Genomic DNA, 13,659 nt, shown 5'->3' with positions numbered 1-13,659 from the left:
GGGGCGGTCACGGGGAGTGGTGGTCATGAAGGTGGTGATCATGAGGGGGGTGGAGGCGCCGCTGGGGAGTCCCGAGGGCAACGGTCTGGGTGACGGGGCCGAGGGGAGGGCTGCCCCTCACGCCCGCCCGGCCTAGCCCCGGCGGCCGGCACGCGGGCCGTCACTCACCGCGGCTGCCGGGAGACGCGGCTGTGTGCTCCCGGCCCGGACGAGCGCTGCGGCGGCCGAGGGGGCTGCGTGCACCCACCAGACCAGACACAACCGGCCGGCCGACCCGGGCCCAGTGCGCAAGCGCAGCCGCCAGGGGCATTGCGCAGGCGCAGGCCGGGCCAATCGGCGCCAAGCGGGCGGGGCGCCGAACCCGGCGGGCGGGCGGAGCCTAGGTCCGCGCCTGCGCAGTGCGCCCCCGCCCGCTGTCCGCGCGCGTTCTCGTCCCCTCGGTAGCAGGCGCGGACGGCCACCCGCGTCCGCCAGGAGTGTCCCGTCCCTCCGCCGGGAACCCGCAGTGTGGGGGAGGCTGTGAGTGACAGGTGGGTGGGGCGAGCTGCCAGGAGCGATGGGCGCGGCCACGGGGGCGTTTACCCCCCACCCGTGCGGAAGCAGACGCGCCGCGCGGGAAGGCGGCCCGGACGGCCCCAGAGGGCCAGGCCGGTCGGAACCTGCCCCGTGGACGGTGCGGGCCCCCGTAGGGTGTGACGCGACAGCTGTCGGTGGGCCGCGCTCCGAGCTCCCCAGGCAGCAGCGCCCGCCCTGCGGACTCCGACCCCGCGGACGCCGGGTCCCCGCGCAGACCATCTCCGGTACGCCTCCTCGCACCCGGTACGGGGCAGTGCCACTGAGCGGTACTGCGTATCGCTTAGGAAACGATGCCAAGGAAGAGCTGTGCAAGTTCAGGGCAGATGCAGGTTTGTCAAATATTTTCAACCCGCAGTTGGCTGAATCCACGGATGTGGAACCCCTGGGGACAGACGGCCGACTGTATTTCCGGACACTCTGTGCACACCCAGGCATACAGTTCCAGCCTTGTGGCAAACGACACCCACGTATTCCATCCCAGAATATGTGGTTCCACTGTCCTGCCTGGGGTGGCTACGCTAAATTCCACTGAAAGTAGGTGGCATAATTTATCCAGTAAAATGAGACCTCTGGGAAGATTAATTTGGCTTCAGGGTATGGATGTGCGGACAGCAAGGCCAGGCGCAACACGGCCATGCCATCTTCCCTCCTGTCCCCGAGTCTGGAGTGTGCAGTTGGGTGCTGGCAGCCCCGTCACACACACTCCGGAGGTGGGCATGCCCCGGGGGCTCAGCTGCGCTGCCCCAGGTCTGACAGCTGCTCCCAGGGCCTGCTGCCACACGCACACTCCACAGATTCAGCGGCAGGGGCAGGGGTCGGGATGACAGAAGCAGCAAGCCCTGCCCAACGCACACCGTCCTCTCTGCTGACAAGAATAATGATAAAGAAACAATCACCGAGTTCGGCACCAGCTGTTGACAGCTTCACAGACATCACCTGATGAGATATTCACAACTTCCTCAGCAGAGGGGAAACTGAGGGATGACATCTCCGTGGTCCTCCCAGTCCCAGCACCTGGTGGGTACATGGTAAAGTGCCAGCCTGTGCTTCACTGCCCGGCACCCCTGGGTCTGCACTGTCACCCGCAGATGCCAGTATGCGCACAAGAGCCCGCCGCCTTTACCATCTGGAGGTCGGGAGCTGGGAGCCCAGTGCTGCAGGGCATGGGCCCTGTGCACCCCCATTCCTGTAGTGGGAGAGAAGATACCAAAACCAACCATGGGCTTCTGGGGTGCGTCTTTACTTTGCATAGTGTATGCATTTTTTATTAAAAGTATGCATTATTTTTTGTAATCAGAAACTTTTTTTTTTTTTAACAAAAGGTAGTCCAAAAGCAAAAGGAAAATAAACAACTCCTGGGCTATCTGCTTGGGGGTGTTCCCAGTGGAGAGCAGCTGAGAACAGAGGTGCCCCCACCCATCCTTGGCATGTGGACTGGGCACAGAAGGGCGCTTGGTGCCCTCGTGGCCCTCCAGGACAGAGACGGGCACTGTGGAGGCAGCAGCTCACCCAGGATGAGTCGGCAGCGGTTGTTTCCTCCATGTGTGGCTTTGGACTCTGTCAACAAGATTTTCTCGGAAGACCCCCGGGCACACACTGTTCCTGCTACAGCCACTAACGGAGTGGGCCAAGAGAAAACCTCTGCGCCAACATTACTTGTTTTGCTTTTTGTTTGTTTTTCCTTTACATAAATGGAAAACACAACTAGCACCTTATTTTAACTTAAATACTAGTTTTCTATGAAAGATGAAACAAAACAGTATATAAAAAGGTCATTTTATTATGCCTTCTGTTTGGTAGGGTGTCAGTGCCCCCTAACATCCTACTAGTCAAGTACAAATGCTTATGTTTACAAAGTATTTACAATTTCAGTCTTGTTCCTTTTAAAACACAACAGCTATCTGGGTACAATAGTTAACAAAAATAATAATAAAGATTGCAAAAAGAAAAACCCTGCCTTATCAGGCACGAAATCTGAACAAGGGCTTGGATCCAAACTTCTGCTTCCCACTGGGTGTTTTAAAAACAGTCTGGCCTTCACTAGAATTAATGTCTCTTATTTAAAGAATAACCGGGTAACTGTTTCCACGGTGGCCAATTAGAATTCTGACAGTGTTTTGACTGCTGCCTTTATTCTGTACGTTCTGAAAATTCTGACTCATTCCACGTCCTATCGGAATGAACCCTGATTCACAAGAAGGCCTAGACAACAGCATCCTGAACACATACTTAATTCTTAAATTACAAAGTTTAACCTTTAAAACAAAGGCCAAGAAAATAGAATGGAGGGAGCATTTTTACTTAAATGACTATACTGAGTACCACTCAGGGCAATGGTAACATCTAGATGTCACTACACTGAGTGATGAAAGTAAAAATGTCTTCTGTCCATTCTACGTATTGGGTACTGCTGAAGAAAACACACTTTGGAGACAAAAGACGTTTTCATTCACACAGTAAGACAGGGGCAGGAATTCCACACTGCAAATACTCAGAATCCCAGTTCTGCTCTCTTAAAAACCTTTTGTTGAGAAATGCTCCTAAATTCTCTTCTAGTGTTGTAGATCAACAGAGGACTTTTGGACTTTTATTTAGGCAAGCATGTCTAAGACATTCTAAAATAAACACACTCCACATTTTATCACCATCTGAAAGGAGACGGCCAATGCTTTGGAAAGGACACAGAAAAGTGAAAAGGGTGCACAAATTAAAATGACAAAAAAGAGGATTCCTGTGTATTTCAGGAGTAAAAGCTTTCACTGGGAACCAGACACAAAGCACACTCAGCCTCCTGAGAGCGGCACTCAGTACAGCACAGGACGAACCAGAGTGAGTGGGTCGGCTGTAAGAAAACAGGACAGTGCTCTGTTCCCACATGTTCAGTAAACTGAAATGTTAACTCCCCTGTTTCTTCAACACTCGATTTTTACTTTTTTCCAAATTCTTTATCAAGAGCTCACAAGTGAGCCCCCAAGGTGACTTCGCTAAACACTGCCACATTACTGTCCACGAGACCTGCAGGACAACACGCTCCTTGATGTCACTTAAAGTGAGGATGGGAGGAAACCAAGTAGATATAATTTAAATTAAGAATCTTTACTGTGCCCAAACTGACACTTAGTATACAAAAGTCTAATGTAATCTAATTTCCTAGACCAAATAATATAAAATAGGCCAAAAGAGAGCCACAGCACAGAGGCTGTTACTTGGTATGTACCTTTTTGCTTTAGTGAAAACTTGAAGGTAAGGAGACATTATCAGCCAATCAAGCCCACTAAAACCGCATTCACTGTCTTGCCACAGTAAAAAAAAAAAAAAGAAAAAAAAAAAAAAACCACACAAAACAAGAATAGTAGGAAACACTGGGCTTCCCTTTTTCCCTCCACAGCATCCCTCCCACAAACAGTGCAGGTGGTTTCCCACTTGACTGGCAGAACTGCAAGTGAGCTCCCCTGTCTGAGAGAATCTGCTGTCACACGGGCACGGTGGAGCTGGCCAGGCCACTGCTGTGGCTGATACGTCCGGACTCACAACAGGCCACCTCAGACCAGCTCCCCTGATCAAGCCTGGGCTAGCCATGGCAGCAAGGTGTCCGTGACACGCATCCCGCCCTCACCCAGCACTCGGCTGGCACATCTGCCACAACACGGCCCCCGTGTGGTCCTTGAGGCTCAGACCAGGCCACAGTGGAAGCATCTCAAGGTTCCGTGGAGCTGGTTAGCACACTCACTCAGTCCACGAAACCTCTGTCCAAAAGCTGGGGACCTGTCCTGATGGCACTGCGATGGGCACCAGTCCACACGTTTCCTTCGAGTCACACTGAGTCACACACAGGGTGGGGCCCAGGAAGGCCACACTGGCTGCTCTCTGGAATGGAAATTCAGCAACACATTTCCCTTGAACACAGCTGGGTGCAGGTCCTGTGTATTTAGATGGGTGTTGGGATGTTTCCCTCAGGAGTTAGATTGCATTTTATGAGGGAAGGAAAAAACCACGCTGGCTTCTTTGGAATGACAACCGATCTCAGGTGATTCACTGTGGACAGGCTTCTTCTCCATGTGGACCATAGTGTGCTTTCCAGTCAGGCAGAAAGAACGAAACTATGGCACACGCTATCCAAGACCATGTTTTAGCTTTAAAAAGCCTGCTGTGTGCTTACTGCACATTGCAAACGGTTTCGGTAATGTGCAAAATACTAGACACCAACAGGGAAAGTCTAAATGGCTTTCAAAACCCAGTACTATTGCTTTTCAGGAAAAACTAAGAGGGGTAATGACTTAGATAAAAACTTACTGTACCTTTTTCAATTAGTCACATAATACAGAAAAGGGGCCTTCGATAAGGATGGCTTTTCCCGCAGCGCAGGGGGATTTTAATAAAATGATTACACTACTTTGCTCCAGCAGCAGCTTTCCAAGTGCTGACTATCTCGCGTGACATCGTCCCACGGTTCAGAAACAAACGCAGCATTCGCTGGGAAGAAGGTAGTTTTGCCTTGGCCATGAGGCTGCCCCTGCCGAGCTGACTACTGGCACGGGGGTTTGGTGGGAGTCTTTAGCCTGACGGCAGGGACCCTCATTTGTAACTTGGGCTGCTGGCTTGGGCTATCAGAGCTGGCTGGCACCTGGGCTGGGTTTGGAACCCCTGGGGTCTGGATCGGGGTGGACGCCGTAGTCACCACTTGCTGCTGAATGAGTTTCTGCTGGACCACTTGCGCTGTCGCGGTCACTGCGGGGATCACCTGCACCTGCTGCCCGGCCGCTGTGGCCTGCGTGAGCGTCACGGTCTGCGGAGAAGCCTGAGCCAAGAGAGTTAGAAAACACACGTTGCCTAGAACACTCAGCCCAGGACAGGACAGCGGACATTCTCTGGGACGGGGAAGGGGACTGAGCAACTTCGCTAGCAGATGTGCTTTTATGACACGTAAGAACTATCAGCCATACCAAAACATGAACTCTGCCCTCTAACTGAACAAACGTAGACAATTAAAATATTGTTGCTTTCAGACTGAAACCAGATGTCTTTGGGGAAAAGGGTCAGAGTTGGGTCAGGGGACTGATTTTTGTTATTGTTGTAAAGCTTTTAATACTATTTGGTTTCTTAAAATTTATATGCCACTGTGACTGTGAATAAAATAAAAAAATTTTAAAGCATTTCTTTAAATTGAAAGCACTGTGCTATACAGTCACATCTTGTAGCCACAAATGAGGACAGTGATGGAGCCTGAAGGGCTACTTTTCTGGGAAGGCGGAGCCAACGGTCCTCACAGCACTTCTGCCTGGGGCCACAGGTCGCAGAGGGCAGGCTGCTTTCTCAGGCCTGGGCTGCCCTAAAACCGCAGGGATGTGTCTTTACTGGGTGGGACACGTCTAAGATTTTCTGTTGAGCGAACGATCCTAGACACGAGCACAAGATGAGGCTCCCACGGCACAGCTGGCATGAAGTCTGAACACGCTCGGCCACAGTTTTTTTCCTACCGTAAAGAATATGAAGTTTTTCCTCCAACGTCAATGTGTTTATGTGCATTCTGAAGACCAAAAGTGATTCTCTAATCATTACGATTATACTTCCTCAGGATGAAAACCACAAATCCTCTTCACACGGGCAGTGTGAAGTGGACTGGGTCTGTGTCCCCACGTCCTACCTGTTGGGAGGCAGAGGCCACCTGCTGGATGCCGGCCACGGGCGTCTGCTGCTGCACAACTTGAGGGAGCTTTGCGACCTTGGACAAAACAAAAAGCCACACGTAGAATCCACAGGACTGTGTGCACAGAAAGAGAATTTTCTCCCCTTTCTTCTCAGTTCTTAATGCAAAAAAAAAAAAAAAAAAAAAAAAGACCAGGTGACACAAAGGAGCAAGTCTCAGGGTGTGCTCACCTGGAATACTAAGAACAAGTTACTCACCTTAACGGTGAACAACGACTACCTCCCTATTTGCAATCACTTGTAATTTAAGCTTATTTTTGGTCTCACACTTCAGATAATTTTTTATTTTAATAAAGATTACTCCAAGTTTACATGAGAGAATGAGATTGAGGATGGAATTAAACATTTGAGCATCCCACGAGTTCGCGAGGGCTCTGCTGCGCTCGCTCCGAGATGGAGCCACCGTGCGTGGGTTGGACGGCGGGTGAAGCCGGCGCGAGGAGTCTGGGTCAGACCACCACACTGCAGCCTGGGCTGGAGATGCACCAGACTGCAAGAGTGGTTATTTTATGAATTCCCTACATTTTTCTTAAAATCATGATTGAGATTTTACCATTTACAAAACAAAACTTTCCACTCCGTCTCTACTTTCTATAAACATCTTGCTGCCTGTGTCTCCCGTTGTCTTGACACAGTCCAGGATCGGGGCCACATGTGTCTGACCAGCCGTGCCAGGGACGCAGGGCAGGCTCCCGAGTGCGCGACCCCGGGGGGCCCCGACTCCGAGGGCCCCACCCCCTTGCTTGGTTCTGTTATTTATAGAACAGGGTGAAAATAAGTCTTACCCAAGAGAATTCTGGGGAAACTATTAAATTATATGATGTATCTATAAATGACAAAGCTCCAAATAAATGTTAGCCCTCATTACTAAAATTAATCAGAAGGCATTTACTAGTTACTATTTTGTAACTTAAAATAAAAAAACTGTGAATAGGATTCACTAAGGGAAGTGCCTGGTTGTCACTGCAGAGCTGATGGGAAATGGATATGCCAGTCACCACAAGGCCAGTTTCCGGGCCACGGCAGGCCAGGACTGAGATGGGCACAGCACTGAAAATCCTGAGACATCTTCAGTAAAATACTAAGAAGACACTTAAATGCACTGAGAAACTTGTGAAAAGTAAGGGCCTGCCGGTTCCAAACCTAAGCACAGGCGGGACCCCAGGCAACGAGCAGAGATGTTCTGCAGCTCTTGCCCAAGAGCACCTGCTACTCGGGCAGACCTCGCACCGTGGTCCTCGGGGTCTCACAGGGCACAGCAAACGGGACAGGAGGCCTAGACCCCACTCTCAGGGAGGAGCTAACGGGAGAGCCCCAGGCTGTCCCCCAGCGGCCATCCTGAGGGGAGACACTGTCACCACAAAGGTTCCCAAAAGCTGCAAAGAACGCACCACACCCCCTTCCTCCAAAGGGGGCCGTGAGGAAATCACCTGCCTGGAGCCTCAGTACCAGGGTCAGGGGCTGGAGAAGGAGACACAAGTTTAGAGACCAGACGCACATTGCCTGAGAGACATCAGAACACCAAGCCACGAGCCGAGCGGCACGTCCCGACGGCACCCACAGGAGCCCAGCAGAAGCAAGACCCCACCTCACCCCAGGCCGCAAGAACGTCCTTAAGTAGAACTCACCTGAAGCCACAAACAACGGATGCAGCAAACTTCAAACAGAGATTATCAGACACAAAGTAACTGCATGCTGTGAAGCCCGACAACAAGAAGCTATGAACAAAGACCCAGCAGATTTGGGAACTTCTAAAAATAAAAAATATATAATAATCAAAATGAAAATTCAACAGACAAGTCAAGAGCACATCAGACCTAACAAGGGAAAATGCGTGAACTGGGGACAGTGGAGACATCACTCGGATGCAGCAGGACACGACGAGAAACAGAGAACATAAAAGGCATCAAGAGCCTTGGAGCGTGGAGGAGGTGGCCGAGGCAGCCCCGACCAGCCCTGGCTGGTCATCTCCGAAACTGGTGACAGGTCAGCCCCAAACTCAAGCCACCAAACCCTAAACCACAGTGTCACAGCCCAACTGCTGAGCACCAAAGACAAGGTCTCAACACGGAGGGAGAGGAAGACAGACTGCCGTCGGAAAGTGGCGGCACACAGACATTTGCTTCTCATCAGCAACAAAAGCCAGAGCCAGGGGACGATAGTATCAACCTCTCAAGAAAACAAACGTAAACCTGGAGTTCTGTACGAGGCAAAGCTGCCTTTCAAGGAACGACAGTGAAAGACAGGCCTTCTCCTACACTGACGGAGACCCCAAAGGATGGCCAGGCGGATGGAAAGCCATCTTGCGTGGGAAGTCAGAGACGAAAAGGACAGAACTAAAACGCACGGTAACAGCAGCACCTAAGTGCAGGCGATAAACAGGCCAGCCGAGGAACAGGCAGAGACGGCACTAACACCACACTTGAAGTGTGTGTGGAAATTTTAGGGTAACCACTCAAAGAACAGAAACAGCACTGAGAGTTTTCAAACTAGTAGAAGTGCAAAAACAGAACAAAAAAAGAAAAGAAAACAAGGCCCAAAATGGGCAGCAAGAAAGGAAGGAAAGAGAAAATAGAACAAGCAGAACAGAAAGTTCAATAAAATGGAAACAAAAAATTCAAATAAATCAGTACTTACATAAAGATAACTGGATGAATGTTTCAGATAAAGACAAAAAGTGAGACTGACCAGCAGCGTCTGACTGCATGCTGTTTACGTGAGGTCAGTGTGACACGCGACCATACAGAATGGTTGAAAGTAAAAGGAGGAAAAGGAAATACGAGAAAATTCTAACAGGGGATGGGCAGAGCTTTCTTAATTTGAGGCAAAATAGGCTAAACAACCAAAGATGTCACCAGAGATAATGCGGGTCACTTCAAACTAACAAAGCTCAAAAATATAAACCCACATGCAGCTAATAATAAGCCTTCTAATATATACAGCAAACTAGAAAGACGTGTAAGGAGAAACAGATGCGCGTGTGATCAGAACGGGAGATTCAAAGGCCCCTCTCTCAGTAACCAGCACCGTGTGAGACAGCACAGGTGGTAAACCTGACTCGGTCGAGAGAGAGGTCCCACCCTGCACCCACTCTGCAGACTGCTTGGGAAGGACACAGAACCGTCGTAAAAGCTGACTTTAATTTGGACCATACTGCCAGTTTCACATTTCGAAGACTGAGATTGTTCAGACCTCACTCTCTGACAACAAATACAACGGTGACTTTTCAAAGTCAGTAATAAAAGACAACTAGAAAAACTCACCTGGAAATAAGAACCCAGGCAGCAAAAAAAAATAAATCACAATGGAAACTCAAAAATACTTCGGACTGAAGGAAACCCAAATAATAAAAGTTGTGAAGAGAGCTCAAGTGGTACTCCATCTTAACACGTTAGGAAAACAAGTAGGAAAATAAACTGAAAAGAAGCAAAGGAAAGAAAGTAAAAACCCCGACCAGTAAAGTGCAGCGCAGGAAGTCAGAGGCAGCATCACCAGAAGCCATGATGCAAACACAAAAACATCAGCCAACTACACCGACCCACGCGCGAGGAGGACAAGTGCCGCAGGATGCAGGGCGCTACTCCAGAATGCAAGGGTGAGTCAGTGTTAGAAAGCTCAATGACAACAGCCCATTACACTAGCACATGTGGAGAAAAGCCCAGATGAACTTCACACTCCGCGTATCCACAGTGCAGGCAGCCACTGGGAAGCCTGTGCCCACGGCATGCTTTATGAAGGAGGGAGTAAACACAGCTGAACAAAGTAAGTAAATTACACAGTCTGTGTTGAAGGGATGTTACGGAAACAAGGAGAGCAGGAAAGGTGACTAGGAAGTGGGGCTTCGAGGACAGCTGAGAATCCTCTCTGAGCACACGGCACTGAGCAGGCTGGGGGGGGCCCCGGCTGCACCGTGTAAAGTGTGCTGTGTGGGCAACGGAGGAAGGGAGGGACAGCAACACTCCGGGGAAGGGGAGCGGGTGAGGTGTTGGTGGCAACAGAAAGTGGTCATTCTTGATGTCTTCCAGAAGTTGAGCCTACAGAATCACCCATGGGCTGGAGTGTAAGACAAAGAAATGACACGAATGCAGGGGTTTCCCAAGAAAGGGCAAAGGTCTACAGAGACCAAGCTGCCCTTCCTGAGCTAGATGCCTTTGGAAGGAGCAGTTCAGGTGTGCACACCTGAGGGATGAACCAGCTCCATGGAGCAGTTCAGGTGTGCACACCTGACAGATGAGACATCTCCATGGAGCAGTTCAGGTGTGCACACCTCAGGCCTGAGGGTTCAGACACCTCCGTGGGACTGTAAAAGGCAGTTCCGATTAAGAATCTGGGATCGAGGACAGTGATCAGCTGCAGGTATAAAGGTGGGCATCATTAGCACCTACACAGTCCTTAAAGCCTCGAGGCAGAAGATGTCCGGGGAGGGAATGCGTACAGATGCTTTTTAAACAAGACAAACAACACTATAACAAAATTAAACAGAAACTTCTAGCAAACTATTAGGTCATTAAATATGAAATGTCTGATTTAGAATAACAAATTTAGTTTATTGTATCTCAAAGAAGCAGCAATACAATTAATCAAAGTACGTGCCTAGACCATTGACACAGTTTTGCCATCTGAACGGTAGCCTGTTCATGCCAGCAGTGAGGACGCCTGGAGAGCCAGTGGTGGTGAAATCACAAAAGGCGCTTTCCACAGCTACTTGAGAATGGAATATTCTTCCTTGCAAGAAGGGCCCAAAGCCTGGAAGAAGTGGTCGTCAGTTGGTGCGAGGCCTGGTGAATACAGTGGATGACAGAGTTTCCACGTCCAGCTTCGGTAGTTTGAACAGCATTGTTTTTTTTCAACATGTGGTCTTGCAAGAAGATTGGCCTGTCTCTGTTGACCAGTGTTGGCTGCTTAATCGCAAGCATCCTCACTATTTCATCTAACTGGCTGCAGCAGACATCTGCTGTAATTCACTGACCAGGTTTCATGAAGCTGTAGTGGGTAATACCAGTGCTGGACCACCAGACACACACCATTCGCTATTTTTGATGAATATTTGGTTTTGGACTGTGTTTCAGCACTTCACCTTTACCCAGCCATTGTGCTGCACGCTTTCAATTGTCAAAGAGAATTCACCTTTCACCACGCGTGACAATGTGGTGTAGAAGTGGTTCGCCTTGATGGCGTGGCAGCAACAAAGGCAAGCTTCCAGAGGATTTCTCTTCAGATACTCGTTTAAGTCGTGGGGAACCCATCTGTCCAGCTTCTTACCTTGCCAATTTGATTCAAATTGTCCAATACTGTTGGAATAGTATCATCAAACCTTGCTGCTAGTTGACACGTAGGTTGAGATGGATTCGCTTCCACTACAGCTTTCAGCTCATCATTATCCACCTTGGTCTCAGGTCACCCACGTGGCTCATTTTCAAGATTAAAATCACCAGAACAGAACTTCTCAAACCATCGACGTACTGTGTGTTCATTAGCCACATCCTTCCCAAACACTTCGTTGATATTTTGAGCTGTCTGAGCTGCACTGGTTCCACGATGGAACTCATGTTCGAAAATAACATGAATTTTTGACTTACCCATGGTTTCACAAAAATTGCTCTAAAAAAACTTTGAAAGATAATCACAAGCCAAACTGTGCGTTTGAAAGACTAAGAAGTAAACATAAATATTCACAATAAAAATAAAATAAGAAGTGTCATAAAGTGAAATGTCAGAGATACCATCAAACTTAGCACTTTAGGAAATCGGACATTTCATACTTAATAACCTAAATCTATCAGAATTTTCTTACTCTAATTGAAGGGTGATTAAAGCAAAAACACTTACAGCAAACATCACACTTCACAGTGATGTAGCATTCTGTGGGGCCACTTCTACTGGCCACTGTCCTGCAGGTCCCAGACACAACAAGGTGAGAGAAAAGGTGTGAGGAGGAACGGAAGAAGCAGACTGTCATCGTTCACAGGTGACAGGACCGCACACAAAGAAAACGCAAAAACCCTACAGGTAAACCATTCAAATAAGAATCTACCAAGGTTGCCGAAATAAAAAAATCAATGTACAATAACGTACAATCACAGACAGAAAACGGAAACTTAAAATCTATTATTTACAAAAGCATCAGAAAATACTGATTACATAAGAAATCTAACATAATCTATAAGACTTCTATGGAAAAAATTAAAAAGCTTAATTAAGGCATTAAAGACTCAAGTAACAAAAGACACATCATGTTGGTGAATCTGACGCCAAGACTGTAAAGACGTCAGCTCTCCCCAAACTCATCTATAGAATCACTGCAATTCTAACAAAAACGCCGTTTCCACGTTAGCGTATAAACTCGACGAGCTGACTCCAAAATCAACAGGATGTGCAAAGCCCAGATCAGCCCCGACTGCCCCGCAGAGGACTTGTGGGGGATGTGCCCCCCGGCACCAGGCCTGGCCGCGTCGCCAGAGCAGTTGGGATGGGGCGGGGAGGACAAGCACTGAGGGAGGGGGCTGGCACAGAGCCCCCGACAGAACCCCACGGGACCCCTGGGGGAATGAATGGACTGTAAACAGGGCTGAAAACAACAGGGTATTTGTATGGGAAATTAAACTGAATTCCTATTTTTGTATCATATGCAAAAACCAATTCCAAGAGGACAAAGACCTAAACGAGAAAGCAGAATTACAAAGCTTTCAGAAGAAAGTACAGGAAACAAACTCCATAACTCCGGGAGGGATTTCCTAAGCAAGACACAAGCAGCTCTCCCCAGAAACGGAAAGACTGGCACCTCCAACGCCTGAGGCTTAGGGAATCCCGTTCCCTGGAAGACTCCGCCAGGTGAGAGGACGAGCCGCCAAGTGGGGAGTCTGCTGCAGCCGGCCCAGGACTGACCTCCAGGAGGCAGAGCAAAATCGGCAGCAGACCCGAACGGGCACCTAACAAGAGGAGCCAGGTCCACCCGCGCTCTGGAAACCGCTGGACGTGCGATCCCACCCCACCCGCCCTGCACCAGTGCCCCAGGCAGGCGGACGGCGCTCACTGCTCAGAGGTTGCCACCCACACGGCGGATGACATGTGCAAAGCCCCGGGGCTTCTCCCAAACACGCTCCGAGAGGGAGGCAGTTGCCACACACCACGCGGTATGATTCTATGACGCTAACACTTCCACCACGCACAGCTGAGCGGGACGCCCGCCACGCAGTGACACGCGATGGCAAAGCTGGCAGGAAGGCCAGGGGATCCCAGCCACCCCGGCAGAGGAGAGGGGCGTGTGGTGTTTCCTTGCCTGGGCAGCGTACAGGGCGCTGGAATCATCCTCGTCCTCGCACCTCGCCCCTCCCGCCCACGTGCCGGGCCGCACCACACACGAAGCCCGGCCCCCTC

At 49.8% G+C, this 13,659-nt stretch overlaps 2 protein-coding genes across 6 annotated transcripts in view; both read right to left on the bottom strand.

Moving 5' to 3' along the window:
- Positions 1-266, bottom strand: part of LOC123625990 (E1A-binding protein p400-like) — an 81,556-nt gene extending 81,290 nt beyond the window's left edge. Inside the window, exon 1 of the mRNA XM_045534730.1 lies at positions 169-266. The gene's annotated coding sequence lies outside the window, so the exon portion shown is untranslated. The remainder of the gene's footprint in view (positions 1-168) is intronic.
- Positions 267-2,335: 2,069 nt separating this feature from the next.
- EP400 (E1A binding protein p400) overlaps positions 2,336-13,659 on the bottom strand; it is a 98,889-nt gene continuing 87,565 nt past the window's right edge. For all 5 annotated transcript variants that reach the window (XM_045535156.1, XM_045535160.1, XM_045535159.1 and 2 more), the window contains 2 exons: positions 6,221-6,298; positions 2,336-5,374 (listed from right to left, as the gene is read on the bottom strand). In XM_045535156.1, coding sequence (XP_045391112.1) covers positions 5,102-5,374; positions 6,221-6,298 — 351 coding nt within the window. In that variant the 3' untranslated portion in view covers positions 2,336-5,101. The remainder of the gene's footprint in view (positions 5,375-6,220; positions 6,299-13,659) is intronic.

This window comes from Lemur catta, chromosome 21 (assembly GCF_020740605.2).
Source record: "Lemur catta isolate mLemCat1 chromosome 21, mLemCat1.pri, whole genome shotgun sequence".
Lineage (NCBI taxonomy): Eukaryota > Metazoa > Chordata > Mammalia > Primates > Lemuridae > Lemur > Lemur catta.
Note: the sequence above shows the minus strand (reverse complement) of the source record. Positions and strands in the feature narration are given on the sequence as shown.